This window comes from Colletotrichum phormii (genome assembly GCF_030913505.1).
Source record: "Colletotrichum phormii strain CBS 102054 chromosome Unknown BDP81scaffold_18, whole genome shotgun sequence".
Lineage (NCBI taxonomy): Eukaryota > Fungi > Ascomycota > Sordariomycetes > Glomerellales > Glomerellaceae > Colletotrichum > Colletotrichum phormii.
In genome coordinates, this window is record NW_026851460.1 from 122519 (window position 1) to 138602 (window position 16084).

Genomic DNA, 16084 nt, shown 5'->3' on the forward strand with positions numbered 1-16084 from the left:
CAACCTCCCATGATACTGACTGGGCCATACATGGGTGCAAACTCCATTTACGTTCTGTTTGCCGCGTTGTCCTATTGTGGACGCAACGCTCCAGCTTCCGAAACACCCCACCGGCCATCAATGTACTGTCGCAAACTCTTTCCCCAGAAAGCAAGGGGCACAGCGACGCCTCCCACGACGAGGAGGATAGCGCCCAATTCGAAGTTGGCACCTAGGTAACCTTGTGATCTGAGCCACGGTGTGACAGCGTAGCTCGTCGCGAAGCTCAACATGTACCCCGCTCCGCCGACGATAACCATGGCTGGCGCCGCCCAGCGAGGAAAAGCCTCAGTAACCCAGAGTGTTGACGCGATGCCGTAGGCAGCCGCGCTGAAGGCGTTGATGAGATAGGAGACGAAGATCCAGATGAAGCTCCATTTGTAGTGCACAGTGAAACCGTACAAGAAGACGCTGCCCGCACCAGCCAGCACGGCGGGGAGAAAGGCGATGAGGTAGTGTTCCGCATCTCGGATTCCCCCGTTGCGGAGCGTCAAACGGCGGGCAACACGCGATGTCAAAATGGTCGACACGGGCCAGGCGAGAAGGGAACCGATCGCCGAGACAGGGTTGACCAGGGAGATGACACGCTCGGGAAGGTTGTACGGCGGTTGGGACATGACCACCCCGTACGTTTCGCCAATGAAGATCATTGCGCCAAAGTTGAGGGCGTTGAGGATCGCGACCCAGAGAACGAGGGGATTGCATGCGCAGAGCATCGTCTGCACATAGCACGTCCACATCTCCCCGAACCCTGCACCACTCTTACGCACTCCCCATCGCCTTACCATGCCCTGCCAGACGGTCTCGGGGACGGCCTCGCCTTGGATGGCCGCGCTGGCTCTCCCGCCTGGCAGCTCTTCCCAGTCGTCGTACATCTTGACCTTTTCCGAACCATCCTGGACGAGAATGTGGCCGTCAAAGGCGACGGCTGGTCGGACGAAGTACGTCTCGGGCAGGAAGAAGAAGACGCAGACGAATACGGCGAGGCAAGGGACGAGCCAGGCCGTGTAAAAGCTTCTCCATCCTGGAGCCGCAAGTGCCGGGACGATGCGTAGGGACACGAGGCCAGCGCCGCACCCGACACTCCAAAACATGCCTAGAGCATTTGGGCGCTCGTCGATGAAGGTCAAGTCAATGACAATCAAGATGGACTGCAAAGCACCAGTCAGTCAAGCACCGGGGAAGAGGGACGGAGATAGAAGGGCCGTGACATACCGCACTCAGGCTCAACCCGGCGGAGAACCCCTGCAAACCCAAAGCCCCGAGGAGCTGGTAGAAACCCGAGGCATTCGCAGCCAGGGCCGTGGCGAGTGTCAGAAAACACGAAGCCAGCAAGAAGACTGGTCGTCTTCCGACGGCTACCGACAGGGGTATCCAGAGAAATGCCCCGAGACCGAGGAATATTGTGCTCGGTGTTGAAACAAGAAGATTTAGTGGAAACTTGTCGGCTTGCTGGGATAGTGTAAGTGGCGGTTTAACTGGTTTGAGGCATTACCGCCTGATTGGGGAAGGGAATTATACCTGTCCGTTGAACTCGACAGCGAGAGATTTGTACATTAGACTGGCAGCTTGCGTCTCCAGCGTGGAAACAATTGAATATAATATCAGTACTCCCATGGCGACGAATCGCTTCGACAAGCTCCAGTTCAACGGATCGTAGGGCGAATTACTCGGCATGGGTAGCTTGAGTGTCTTGCCATCGGAGGTGATGAGGTAAATGCTGCCAGAAAGGTTGGCCGAGGCCGGCCGGTCTGGAGATCGACTGCTGGCGCGGCTCATTGTGTCCGTAAAAGAGGAGAATCGAGGAACAAAACAAAGAGAGAGATGAGAGATAGAGAGAGGATAGACAAAGAGAGAGAGAGATAGAGAGAGACTCGTGTAATAGTGAGCGGACACGATTACTGCAAAATTGGACCAAAATGTCAAATTAAAGACGGCCGGTGTGCTGCCAGAACAACCCGTTGGAGACGACAGCAAACTAAGGTTGACGGGACCGGGAGACCAGGTCCCTTAATATGAAGAACATGGAATTGTCGAGAGTTTCTGTTGACATGTGGTGCGTGGAGAAAGAGACCACGTTGGGCCTGGGTTCGATAGAGTAGAGAAGTAGGGGCAAAGGCGTGCCAAACCAAAAGTTGGGAGGAAAAAAGCGTACGGCATGTTCGGTCGTCGACTGTGACAATCTTTTGACGATCTGGGAAGGCATCACAAAAAGTTTATTCGAGTTAATTACAAGTTACAACGGGCCAAGACCAGCAAACCTCGAGGTAGATTGTGTACTGTCGTAAAGTAGGGCTCATTTTTCCTCTCTCCTTGAGCGTGCTAACCGCCATCTGAAACTCGGCGCCATGGCCCCTGGACCCTCGAGGCTTGCTCATGAGGTAGCAAGCAAGGGGTAGATAGAGTACAGTAGGTAGCTAAGGTACGATGTGATCGTGCACAGGTTTGTCCCTGGCGGACGCAAGTAGTGTATCAACAACGGCGGAAGATGGTGTAGAGAAGGACGGCTGGAAGTCGGGGGAACTGATGAATGGGCGCCATTCCCAGTCGCGGGGTTGGCGGGGTTCAAGCCTGTTTGGTTTCCTTCATCGCAAACACTTTGGAAGGGGATTTTAGAAAGAACAGACGAAGACGAAGCCAAGCGGTGAAGCAGAGTATGCGTGTGTGAGCAGCAAAAAAAGCAAACTCCGTCCGACTGATGGCAACAAGGTTCGTGCCTAAAGTTTAAATCGTCAATCTTGGCAGTCTATGGAGAGACTCCAGAGGCTTAGTCGCTTGGAAGGAAATAGAGGCACGTCGAGGTCGACGGGTACCCCTGGACTATCACGGACGACTCGCCCAAAACCGTTTCAAGCGGAAGTTTATTGACAGGTTTGGCGGGCTGGGGGGGTAATGGGTTGGTCACTGGACAGTGGAGGGGTCGTTCTGCGTGCTACGCTATTTGCTGGGCAGAAAGTCTGATCACGATGGAGATGAGGATCCTCCAAGTCAAATCTCGGGAGGGGCTGGCCGCCAGGACGAGATTGGATCATTGGGTGCTTCTTCATTCTTGTCGAATCTCGGCTTGGGATCTGCCTGTCGGCACCATCCGTGCCATGGTCCCAATCGGCGGCATTTGGGGCAATATGAGTTTCGGCCGAGCCGCCGATTTAACAGCCTCGTTGTAGTGTGCAGATCTGTAGTCTACCTATAGAAGAGGAAAGACGTTGGTGGTTGCTGCAAGAGAAGGGTGCTGCGAGAGAAGCATGCGGAAGAACGAGTTACAATGGCAGGAATCGGACGGAATAGCTGCATTGGAAGACTCCATGCACACACACACATACACCCAACACCCACTCGCGACCCCTTATCCAAACTAATCGATGATGATAGGACGAGTCCGAGAACCAACGTCTTATATGCACCGCTCGTCCGTTTGAATCCCCAACTGAATCCTTATTCCAAGTAGCTCCTCACATCAGAAGTTGAAGTCGTGAGAGCACGCGACTGGTTGGTCAGAAAGTTGCAATGAGTTAGGCTGGTACAGATAGTAACACTGAATCTATTAGTCTGCGGCGGCCGAGCATCGAAGACCATCAGGTCTCAGGACATTTCGTTCGTCGTAGCCCAGGGTTCGTCGTATTGCCGGATCCTTCCTGTCTGGCACTCTGCAAGACGTGCAGAATGCGGGCAATGTGCCATTCAACGGCGGCGTGTGCCGTGTTGCGGACTTTTCCCTCGGGACCATCTAACCCAAGCATCAAGGGCTCGTTCTATGCCTCCATTCGGATCAGTGGATCGGGGCAGAATCTTCGGTTACTGATGACCAAGCAGGCAGTATCCGTCGTAATGTACGGATATTTGTATCACTGAAAAGTGCGCGTGAAGTTCTGGCCCCAGTCCCCCAGTCCAATCCACGCGAGACGGCAAACAGGAGACCCTTCCTGCAATGTCGGCGGCTGGAAGAAGCCCTGGCAGAAACGGAACAGCAAGCCCTGCTTATGAGTTAGTACGCCCGCAATCATAATGACTGACTGGGGGTCTCGGGGAACCGGGGTAGACGGAGCCTCTGCGTTTGTCCGACATTTGGGGGCCAGCAGCCAGCTTGGTGCTCCTTGGTGCTGCACTGCTGGGCCACCGGAGTCTTTTCGTGGGATGCTCCCAGGTTGCCAGTTTCCGTAGGCCGGAGCCAACATGCTTTGAACTGACTGGTTGAACTGCTCCTTGGTGTGGTAGAGATTGGTCCCAATGGACCGTCTGCAACGAACAGGTGGTGTGTGTTGACGCGCACGAAACGTTGGCAATGAAACCAGGAGCCAAAAGGCAAATCTCGATCGAGGTCGACTCTCCCACCACCGACGGTCCAGTCTGGGCCACCCCTCTGTGTGAAATAAACACGGCATTGGAGGCTCATATCGCCATCGGTCGCGGGCGTTCACGTCGCTTTCGCTGTTGCCACGCTCTGATACCTAGTTCACCTTGAGGAGTGAGTGAGGGTTCACGCCGTCCGTCATCCTTCTCAAACAAGTTCGAAAATCCAGATGGAAAATTACTTCTCTGGCGTCGTCACCCCTTCGTCTGGTATCGCTCAGTCTGGCCAGTCAGCAGTTCGGCCCAACGAACTGCAGCAACGTTGCAACTTACAAGCCAGTGTTCATCAGTAATGGAGTAGTCCTCTGGCCATCCAGCCTTTCGGCCCTCATGAAGCTCTTCGGGTCCGCGTCTCAGAATTACGTGAAAAGCTGCCAGTCATGTTCGCATCCGAAAACGCGCACAACATGGCGATAGTACATGACCATTATCAATGCAAAGACGTCAGGAGGAGAACCTAAAAGGCTTTTGGACAAGTGTTTTGCAATTGCTGTTCATCATCACATGCTCTCGATTTCGCAACGCAATTCTTCTTTTTGGCATGAAGTCGCATGTCGAGCGCGACTCAGTTTGAGTACGTCTTGTCACCCTTTCAGCTGCGGCGCAATGTGCCCCGAAGGTCAGGGTTTGGGTGGCTGACTGTGGCCTGGCCCTGAACACTGAATACATGTCCCGAACTACCGATGTGAAAGATAGAGACTCTGGGATTTAGCCAGTGGAATGTCCGTATGATGCCTCCAGGGAGAATGAGGCAAAGCCGACTGGTCTCCTTCCGTAGAATCCCATGTTCAAAGTGACCAAAAAGTCCCAAATTCCCAACGGCTCTTGTACGATTCCGTCCATGGCACGCATACGTGAGACCGGGGGTTGATTGGATAGAACGACAGACTGTGACAAGGATGCCGCCCAAGGAAGAAGCGGCCTCTCTGGCCGGGGAGACTCTCAGAAACTCTAGCAAGTCTGGAGACTCTGGAGGAGGCTGTTCCAGGCTCCGACCAACCCACGCTCAGAGTGAGATTCCGCACATTAGCCGTGGCGCTGCTGCGCGGGTTCGCGGCCCGGCGGGCAGGTCGTGATGGGGCCACGAGCGCTCAATCTGCCCGTAAGCTCCGCGGCGCCCCCTCCCGTCCTATCCTCTTTTCACCCGGAAGAAGACCGTCTTGGTGCAAGTGAGGGCTTTGAAGCAATCTATCTCGTCGCAGATGGATGGTCCCCCCCAGACCAAGCCCAGAACGGCCGGACCAGCTTGTCGGCCCTGTATCCTGTTGTTCCTGTGGCTATGCTGACGCTAAGGTAAAGATGAGAATTGTGGACACATTCTGCGTCGTGCTGCGGGCCGTGGCCTTGAATCCCTTGATGATAAAGTCTTCGTGATGCCCCAAGAGTACACACGTTGTGCGAGTTACTTTGATTTGAAAAGGCTCTCCTGTGAATTCTGTGAATTTCAGCCACATCGACACTCTTACAGATATTTTCTTCGTCTTCTTCGAGGCACAGTACAAACGGAGAGAAGCCAACTACCGTTTCTTACCACTTCGGCCGTCTTGGTCCGCCACTATTTCCAACCCTCTTTGGGACGGTCACGAGGTGCCATTCTTCACTCGATTCGGAACTGCTGTCAAGAAAACCCCCGAGCGACACTAGGCCCAGAACTTGCTCTGTTCCTGCGCCGCCGCCCGCTGTCTGCCCGGGTTTTTGGATCAATACGTCTGCAGGACAGGAGTTGTCTCCATTTTCCACCACTTGGGAATAACATCCGTTGAGAGCCTACGACATTGTGGTGTGGTTTGCGCCGTCACGAGACATTTCGGGATATATAAAAAGAAGACTACTGAGAACCGGGTCTACGCGTTGCGTTCGTTCGCCCCTTGAGGAGCCTTGCTTTGGGGCAACGATTGGATCAACTGACAGCGTCAATCTCATCTCGGCCAGCCGGATAGGATATTCGATCTCACTTTCCATGAGTCTCAACAACACAACGCATCAGTCTGACAGTCACTTGAGCACTTGAACTTTTCGCTCTTACCCTCTATTCGAGAGCTAGACCGGGCCATAAACAACATTGATCATTTATCGGAAATCGCATCTGTTGGCTGGCAAGAGGTTCTGTTGAGCAGGACTTGTACTGATCAATTGCAAACCTTTTGGTATCTGTACATACCTCAACCTGTGAGTCGGCTGCAGGACTCACGCATAGGCGTGTATCAGTGTGAGTGTGTGCATCCAGACACACTGCTGACGCCGCTCTCGATTCGAGAGTCTCGAGTAATAAGAGTTACTTGAGTCTCCCTCCCCCACTACACCCCCCCTTTCGATCTCTGGGCGACGGCAGCTCGGATGATCTTGGCCCGCTGGGCCGCTGGCCCCACCGAGGCGCCCCCCGCAAATGAGGAGGGGGGCAAAGGAGGAGGAGAAGATGGAGATGGAGGAGATGGAGGAGGAAGAGGTGCAGCAGTTGGGGGAGTTGGAGATGCCGGCAACACAGCGATCCTGACCGAGACAACCAGTAGCAACACGAGCTCAGGAAGCACAACACCAGCTCCCGCTGGACCCTCCCCGTCCGTCAAGTCCCCCAAATCACGGCTGGGGAAGAAGTCTACTCGCAGGGGCCTTGGGTCAGGTACACGTACAGGGTCAAGCAGCAGCAGCGGAAGCGGAAGCGGTGGGAGCATCGGGGGAGGGATACCGTTATTAGGAGGAGGACCTGGACAACCATCAGGAGGAGGGCAAGGAGGAGGAGGAGGAAGACGCAGGACTTCTTCCAGAATTATTAAGACGACCCCGCCGTCGTCCACCGCCGTGTCCCGGGCCACCTCCGTCTCCCCTACCTCTACTCTCCTCACCTCGCCCCCTTCTTCTGCGGCCATCACAGCTGCAACCTCCGCCGCGACGACGCGCTCGTCCACCTCGACTCCCACTGCTGCAGTGGCCGGCGCCGCCGCAGCTGCAGCCGCTGCAAGCCGCAAGGTCTTCCCCAAAAGTATGGAGCCCCCCGTCGTCTCCTTTTACGGGGCGGAACCCATCCCGTTGCCGTCGCGTTTCGCCGGCGTCAAGAAGCGGCTCATTGCCGGCCACGAGGCCGCCGTTGAGGCTTCGTGGCACCGTCTGATCGATGCTCTACGGACCGAAATTGCAGATATTTCGAGCCGTGGATCGGAGCTGATCCCGTCCATCAACTTCACTGACATCAATGACCCTGTCCGCGTCGAGGCCTTTGCGCACAGGCTGCGCCGATATGGTGTAGCCGTCATCCGCGGCGTTGTGCCGCCCAACGATGCTCAGAAATGGGTGCACGAAACTCACGATTATCTCGACAAGAATCGCGAGTTCAAACCACCCGCGCTTCACGATCCTACTTGCATTGATCTCTTCTGGACGCCCGTTCAGGTACGTGCCCGCGCGCATCCCAACATGCTGCGCGCGCAGAAGTTCGCCATGTCCTTCTGGGAATCGACAGACGACGTGCACATCACCCGCGCACCCGTAAGCTACGCAGATCGGTTGCGCATTCACAACGACAAACTCGGCGCCGTCGGCCAGCCTACTGGCAACTCGGCCGCAGACTCTCTCAGCACCACTGCCTCGTCGACCGTCATTGCGCAAATCGACAGCGGCAGCCTGGAACGCTGGGAACCGGACGGCTACGGCCGCGGCGGCACCTACGAGGCCGTCTTCCGCGGCGACTGGGAGTCCTACGACCCCTGGGACCCGGCCGGCCGAGTCGGTGCCACGACGGATCTGTACAACGGCGCGGGTGCCTGCAGCGTGTTCCGCATGTTCCAGGGCATCCTCGCGCTCACCGAGGTCGAGCAGGGCATGGTACGCGTGCTGCCGTCGCCCAAGCTGGTGGCCGCGTACTTCCTCCTACGGCCGTTCTTCTCGCCGAAGCGTGGGCCGCCAGAGCAGCCGGATGGCGGCAAGGCGGACCAGTGGGCTGCGTATCTCGATGCGTCCAACTGGACTCTCGATCTGGAGCCCAATACCATCATCCACGGAGCTGTTCCGGGCCATGCTCAGCGTCTCACGGAACGCTGGCACCCGCATCTGCATCTGCGCAGGAGTCTGGTCTCTATGCCTAGCTTGCAGGCTGGTGACTACGTCATTTGGCATTGCGATCAGGCCTACTCGATCATCACGGGTGGCACCAGACTAGGTGTTCCGCCGTCGTTGCAGAACGAGTCCAACGAGCTCTCCCTTCTCACGTACACCCCCGTCTGCCCCTTGACGCAAACAAATGCCCTGTTCCTCGCTCGCCAGAGAAAGGCATTCCAGACCGGCCAACCGGGACCGGACTTTGATACCCTCGGTGGATTGGGCAGCGAAGCCTCCCATCAAGACCGTCCCGGTGCCAAGGAGGTCGAGGAGTACGGCGGAGTCGACGGCCTCCGCGCGATGGGATTGGCGCCCTACGATGTCGAACCAGCGGGTGTCGTCCCGCCCAAACACGCGGATGCGATGGACATTGACGATGAGGAGGGCATCAGGAACAAGTCAAAGACGGAAGCGGAGACAGAACTCCTCCGACTGGCCAACATCATTCTCTTCCCGAGCCGTTACGATTTCTACATTCCTACAAATGGCACCCGGAGCAGCGGCGATCGCACCCCTCGCGCGACGGCGGGGCCGCCCAAGACAGTAGTCAACGGCAGTAAGAGCAGTGGCAAGAGTTGACGGCGTTGGTTGAAGGGGCGATGGCGGCGCGGCGACCGGCGACAGGTAGACTCGTCGGGTAGGGAGATCGAGGAGGAAGAGGAAGAGGATGACGAGGAACCCGACACCGTTGTTGAGACTGTGACCTCTAAGGGGGCTGAGGAGACCATCACAGTCACGGTCACCTCGGCGAAAGTCTAGATTGCTGTTTTTCTTACCGTGATACCCTGCAATCGGGCAACCCGTCGAAGGAGGACTGGGTCATAGAGGAGGAGATTGTTAGAGCGAGAGAGAGAGTGAGTGAGACAGAGAGGATGGGAAGGCCGCCCCTTCAACGTGACGCTAGAAAGCACACATTATGCCCGTAGATGACGAATGAGTTCGAGATCGAGAGATGAAGACCTGTCAATGTCCAGTACGACTGTACTCCGTACGGACCGCGATTGAGGACTGGAACGATTGGTAGACGAAACTTTGCGAGATTTCATGCATCTTCATGGGCTTGGCGGGATCCGCCGTCAAGGCCCGATACTTTTTCTTCATCTTACCACATTTGATTTTGTATGCAATCGTATTTACGGCCTGTAGACTGTGAGTGTGAGACGTGAAAAATTACTGCGAATATTGATCAACGGGGCGGGCGTTGCAGAGCGGCGGCCGGGACCTAGCCGGTCCTAAGGCTGGAGAGGACCGGGACGCGTTCCCGGCTCACACCACCACTTTTCCCTCTCTTAGGCTCTCAAAGTCTCACTTTCAGATGGCGCCGCCCCGAGAGTTTGGGACCGGGCCTGGCTCCGCGCCGGCCGCAGTGTTGTTGACCTTAGAGCCGCGAATGCGCTTTGGAAGATCCGATCAGATCCCCCTGGCAGTTGGGTTGTCAAACGCGCGCCCTAGGAGTGCAAGAAGCATATAACGAAGCTCAATGACCTACTGCTTGTATTGCCATTGCAATGCTGAAAACTCGTACCTGTCTCGGTGAACACGCTGCACATCACACAGTGGAGGGCATCGCCGCATCTCAGAGACCCCACGCATGCGCCGCTTCCCCGTGTTTTTTTTTTTTGCTCCCGGTCTTGATTATATATTTTGCAAACGGAATACCGGCCTGTCATTATCTTCCTTCAAGCCGAACTGGTTCCAGTTTGATCGGTCAAGCGTCGGCGCCCCTCTCGGTCTGGATCCTATCTTGGGGCGCATCGACCCATTTAATACCACCAAATGTACGTAATAAAACACATTCCAAAAAGAGGGTTCGCGCGGTGATAGTGAATTTCCCCGGATGACGAGACGGGGATCCGTTAGTGCCTGACACCACTCTACTGTCATATGATTACTATCAGGTCTCTGTCTCGTCTCGAAAGCCGCGTTCTGGCTGTTGGTGATGGGTACGAGTTGACCGAAGAGTTGAGAGCCAAGACAATTTACAAGGACCAAAGACAGCCAAACCTAGACAAACGCGCGCCCTACAGACAAACTAGGTACGGCATTCCGAATCCTGCAGTCTGCACTCTGCAGGCCAGCGAGTCAGGCCCCGAACGTTCCCGCCAACCGTGATTGGGACGACGCCAGACCGCGCTTCGTAGCGGCGTAGCCTGCCTTCATGTTGGGCGACTTGGACCCGGGGCTGGTTCTTTGTCGGGGTTCTACCCGCTTTCTGTGCATCTTCTCCTGCGATGGCACCGCAAATCATCCCGCCATGCCCCTTGTTGATGGGAAAGGTACGGAACATGGACATGCCAACCCGGAGCTAAGCAGGGCTTCTGCTGCCGCGTTCCTCGAGGACGCTACACACCTTCTCGGCGTGGCCGCCGGCAGCAGAAGCAGTCACGCAGTAATTACAGAACCGTCGGTCTGTGAGAACGCGGTCGTTTGTCGGCAGTAATTGGAGCTAAGCCCCAAGTTTTCGCCTCTCACCCGCGCTTCTCCAAGGGTCTCTTCGGTCTTTTGAGTGCTTCAGCCAACCATCAACTCGACGTCTATCGGATAATGGGGGGTCTTCTTCCTTGATCCCATGGATGGCCGAATCCGACGTCGGATGTCGCTCGACCCATTGCCAAGATATTAGGAGATCTGGCTACAGGCCAAAAGCTTGTGGCTTGAAGCCTTGGAGAGAGACTTGGAGACAAGTTCAGAACGTGAAGCACGTCAGACGGTCAGCTTGACGCCAATTGGGAGAGCTGAAAGGGAGCGAAAGGAGCAGAAAAGTCTCAGCAAATGCTTGATGCGTGGGCCGCCCAATCGACGACTGCCGGGGATTTTCTGGGTCCCTTGTCTCCCAAGTACCAACTGTTCCACCAAGTCTCCTCTTTCGGATCAGTGGCTATCGTCGGGCACCACGTTCGTCTTACCCCAATGCTTGAGGTGATTCTCATCTCATGGCTTGCCGTTGGCCCGTTGCTGCAATGCGTCGACCAGGCGCGGAATTCGGATGTGTACGCCAGTGGAACCTTTCGACGGCTGGGTAATCGAAACGTGGGAATGGGGGCATCTTCATTAGGAAATGGATCATGGAAACGCGTTAAGATGTTCTCGACGAGACGACTTTCTCTCCGTTATCGTTGGTATCGTCCGCTCTGACGTTGCCTCCCTCCCGCAAAGCAGGGATTCTTTCTCCTCGCTCTCCTCAAGTCTCCTCCCCCCCGCGCCCACACTTCTGATCGCCCCAGCCAGCTGCCAACCATCCCCCGGCGCGCTTTGCTTATCTCTGCGGGGCTCCCTATTAGATGGAGCCTTTGGGCCCGTCCGTTGGTCTTGTCTATCACGACCCGAGTAAGTCACATACTTACACACATACCCAGTGGTAATACCTCCGTACCGCTCCGTACAGTCTTATTTCTCTCCCAGGAACCGGGAGACGTCAGATGAAGGTTGGCAAGCTAACCAGGGATGGGAAGGGGGGCCGCCGGACACAAGGTAGCGTCGGGCCAGGGGCTCGCAACGAACTCATATATAGAATAACTGCCCTCCTCGCTGGTCTAGGTCGTTGAGCTGTGTTTGAGTCGTATCCCATTCGATCTGCTCGGCGTCTTGGAGAGTGGTACTACCCGACCTCAGCCAGCCTTACCTCTCACCTTGGACAACTTGTGTTTTTAGACAGTCGGACGCTGGATCACCAAAAATACAGATCTGTTTTACCATCCACAACCCGCCCAACATGGCTTCCGGGATGGAAGAAAAGACTGTCGGCCTCAACCGCGCCGACAGCACCAACAGTAACAAGCTTGGTACCGTCATGTCTGGAACCAATGCTGCTGTTGCTCAGCAATACGGCGAGACCCAGCGCGGTCTCAGCCCACGCCACGTCCAGCTCATGGCTATTGGAGGTTCCATTGGTACCGGTCTTTGGGTAGGTTCTCTTCCAGCCTTGCAGTGCTGCGGTTCGCAGCCCAGCGGACAGAATATTCTAACAATCTTTTCCAGGTCGGTATTGGCGGTGTCTTGTCCAAAGCCGGCCCTCTCTCCCTCGTTCTCGGTTACACCTTCTGGGGTCTCCTCTTCATCTGGCCGCTCAACCTGTCTGTCGCCGAAATGTGCGCCTACCTGCCCATTCGCGGTACCATCTTCGAACTCGCCTCTCGCTTTGTTGACCCTGCTCTCGGTTTCGCCATGGGATGGACCTACTTCTTCGCCGGTCTCATGTTAGTGTGTACGGAGTACAGCGCTGTCGCAACGGTTATTCAGTACTGGAACGCGGATATCAACCCAGCTGCTTGGATTGCCGTTGCCATGGTCTCTTGTGTGGCGGTCAACTTGGTTGCAGTCAAGTACTACGGAGAATCCGAGTTCATCATGGCTTCGACCAAGGTCATTCTGCTCATCGGCTTGTGCCTCATCACCCTCATCACCATGTCCGGCGGCAACCCCATGAACGACGCCTACGGCTTCCGCAACTGGGGCGATGGCAACTACATCCACGCCTACTTCACCGACGGTTCGACAGGAAGATTCTTGGGATTCTGGAAGGTCGTCATCTACGCTGCCTTCACCATTGCCGGCCCCGACATGATCGCCCTTGCCGCTGGTGAGATCCAGAACCCCCGCCGTACCATCCCCCGCGTCGCCAAGCTCATCTTCTACCGTCTCGTCGGTTTCTACGTCGTTGGTGTTCTGTGCGTCGGCATTATCTGCAGCTCGCGCGACCCTGGCTTGCTGGGGGCCATTGAGAGCGGCGAGCCCGGTGCTGGTGCTTCCCCCTGGGTTGTTGGCATCAAGAACCTCCACATTAAGGCTCTTCCCGATATCATCAACGCCTTCATCCTGCTCTCTGGATGGTGAGTTATCCTCTGTTGCGTACTCGTATTCCAAAACATGCCATGCTAACAACATCAAAGGTCCTGCGGTAACGCTTACCTCTACTCGACTTCCCGCACTCTCTACGGCCTCGCCCGCGACGGACAGGCCCCCAAGTTCCTCCTCAAGTGCACCAACGCCGGTGTCCCCATCTACTCCGTCCTCGTCGTCACCGTTATCTCCTGCATCACCTTCCTCGTTTCCTCCAACGGCGCCGTCGACGTCTTCTTCTGGTTCGTCGACTTGACCACCACCGCCCTCATCATGACCTACACCTTCATGCTCATCACCTACATGGGCTTCTACCGCGCCCGCGTTGCCCAGAACTTCCCTCCCGAGACCCTGCCCTACCTTTCTCCCTGGACCCCTTACTTCCCCGGTCTGGCCCTACTTTTGGGTATCCTGGCCCTTATCTTTGTCGGTTTCGACAACTTCTACCCCTTCAGCGTGCGAGGCTTCATCACCTCCTACTTTGGTCTCATCTTTGGTGTCCTCACCTTTGTAATCTGGAAGGTTCTGAAGAGGACCCGCTTCGTCCATCCCAAGGAGGCAGATCTTATCAGCGGAAAGGCTGAGGTTGATGCTGAATGCCGCCACTGGGAGGAGGGTGGCATCGAGGAGGTGGAGAGGGCGAGATTGGCTGAGATGTCTTTTGTCAGGAGAACCTGGGAAAAGATTTGGTAAAAGTTGCTGCTAGCATAACGATAATGGCTTCCTTGTTCCAATGATAAACAATATTCTGTCAACTATGCGACTGCCGCTTTCACTTGATGTGTGCCCTTGGTTAGGCACTTTGCTCTGACTTTGATGTCTTTAATCCCACTAAGCCACCTTGACACCTACGATTATAGCATGGTGTTCATTCATGTTTACGTCAAACCAGGCCAGCTCAGGCACCCAACACAGCCAACACAACCAACGCATTGCTTGGAATCATGCATCAAGCCGTTCGCTTTTCCTCTAACGGTCAGTGCTGCCAACATAAAGTTCTGGCAGCTCAGCAGGGAGAGCGGCCGGCGCCGTTCCCACTGCCCTGCAGGTCGTGTGTTCGAATCACACCTAGAGCCGAACATCATTTTTGCTTTCTTCTAGTTAGTCATTTTCCTTTCCACGGTGTCAATACAGCGCCTAATTCATGCTCCATAACATTTGGTACACATACATGACACAGCAGTCTCTCTATTACGTAAACTCAAGCTTCCCCGCCTCGCTTGGTCTTGCGGGGAAGTTCGTCCGTCTCCATGACTCCCATGCAGATTCGCGTTCTAGATGCAACTTCAACTCACTTGGCGCGGCTCTCACTGCGAAACCGGCTTATCCCACCGGGTCTAAGATGGTCAATTTCTCCAGACAGAAAGGACCATTTACTGTAGCCGTGCTAGCCTAGCAATGCGGCCCACCAGGTACTCAACCTCACGACAAAAAGCGTGCCAGCCATGCGCGGTCGCCAAAGCCAAATGCGACCGGAAAGCTGTGGCATGTTCCCGGTGCCACCAGCGGGGCCTCTCATGTCTCTATCCACAGGCTCGGACGATCCCTTCATCCGCGCCGGGTGCTGCCGGGTTTCGTACAGAGGCTGAAGCCGAGGTCGATACGAACCGCGCAGCAACTACGATATCCGCGACTGTGGAAACGATCGCGGTATTCTCGCCGTTTCGAATGGTTACGCCAGACAAGACGAGCGCTTTCTCTCGTACGGGCGATCTGTCGGCTACAGAAATTGCTCAATCAGAGGAGGAGGCTCCAGAGCCTGATCTACTCGATTTCTCGGACATGAATATCATCTGCAACATCAATGCTGATGACATTGCCAATCGATGGCTGAATAACTTTGTCCCAATGCCGGAGCAACAGGCAAAGAACTACACGCCAAGTGTATCAGCTTTCATTCAGAGGATTCTAGAATCCTACGTAAACTCTTCCGTCCGTGGCCGCAAGGTCCCCCCTTTTGTACATTGGTCCCAGGTAACTCTGCCATCGAGCCACCCATTATCAACTTGCTTTTCCGTCATTCGAAGATGCAACAAGCATGATATAATAGAAGCTGAGGTCGTAGCCAATGAACTCAAGTTAGAGATGGCAAGGCTTTTCCAGCAATACGCAACACACGATGACATGACTCTCCTTGCAGCATTTCAAGCACATCTCATCTACGCCATGGTCATCTTTTTCAAGTTTGGGAGATCTTACTACCCGTTCTTACGCGAGGCCATGATGAACACCCAGGAGCTCGCGTGTGCGACGGCGAAGAAGGGACTCACGTGCGTTTCCAGAGAAGATGAGACGCGTCCCAGGTGGGAGTGCTGGATCGCAGCCGAGGTCAAACGGAGAACGCTGTTCACGATGTGCCTCTTCGATAGCGCTCTATTAACACATGACGGCCTCCCAACCCACCTTGCCACCGAGCTACGCGGTCTATTAGCGCCAGCATCCAAAGCCTTGTGGGAGGCTCGAACGAGGCATGATTGGATGGGTGGATATGACTTCCAGCAGGCTGAATGGCCAGAGAGTTGGCTGACCATCGACGAATTATGGCCTATGCCTGAAGATTTCAGCGAGGATGAAGTCACTCATAGGCGTATGAGAGTCAATGCATGGCTGGAGGACCTAGACGAGTTTGGTGTAATGATATATGCTGTGACCAGCTGTACACACGGTACCTGATTCTGACCAAAGGCATTTGCTATTCACATCGAGGCCAGGTGTCCAAAACATGTGTGATATTCTCTCCGAACCGGTCTTCTGGATGTAACTC

At 55.4% G+C, this 16084-nt stretch overlaps 4 protein-coding genes across 4 annotated transcripts; 3 read left to right on the plus strand and 1 right to left on the minus strand.

The window, feature by feature from the left end:
• Positions 1 to 77: 77 nt before the first annotated feature.
• BDP81DRAFT_273894 (major facilitator superfamily transporter) lies at positions 78 to 1779 on the minus strand (the record flags this gene model as incomplete). The annotated part of the gene is made up of 3 exons (XM_060582952.1): positions 78 to 1190; positions 1255 to 1491; positions 1561 to 1779. Coding segments are annotated over 3 exons (1569 nt in total), but the record flags the coding sequence as incomplete, so codon positions are not given.
• Positions 1780 to 6726: 4947 nt separating this feature from the next.
• On the plus strand, positions 6727 to 9933 carry BDP81DRAFT_452345 (uncharacterized protein; the record flags this gene model as incomplete). The annotated part of the gene is made up of 4 exons (XM_060592736.1): positions 6727 to 9037; positions 9241 to 9335; positions 9628 to 9630; positions 9775 to 9933. The coding sequence occupies 4 exons, from the start codon at positions 6727 to 6729 to the stop codon at positions 9931 to 9933; spliced, it is 2568 nt and encodes an 855-aa protein (XP_060441845.1).
• Positions 9934 to 12193: 2260 nt separating this feature from the next.
• Positions 12194 to 14013, plus strand: BDP81DRAFT_327080 (amino acid permease; the record flags this gene model as incomplete). Its single annotated transcript, XM_060585115.1, has 3 exons — positions 12194 to 12385; positions 12460 to 13310; positions 13371 to 14013. The coding sequence occupies 3 exons, from the start codon at positions 12194 to 12196 to the stop codon at positions 14011 to 14013; spliced, it is 1686 nt and encodes a 561-aa protein (XP_060441846.1).
• A 705-nt stretch (positions 14014 to 14718) lies between these two features.
• BDP81DRAFT_326869 (uncharacterized protein) lies at positions 14719 to 15993 on the plus strand (the record flags this gene model as incomplete). Its single annotated transcript, XM_060585095.1, has 1 exon — positions 14719 to 15993. One exon carries the CDS (start codon positions 14719 to 14721, stop codon positions 15991 to 15993), a length of 1275 nt encoding a protein of 424 aa, XP_060441847.1.
• Between the last annotated feature and the right edge of the window lie 91 nt (positions 15994 to 16084).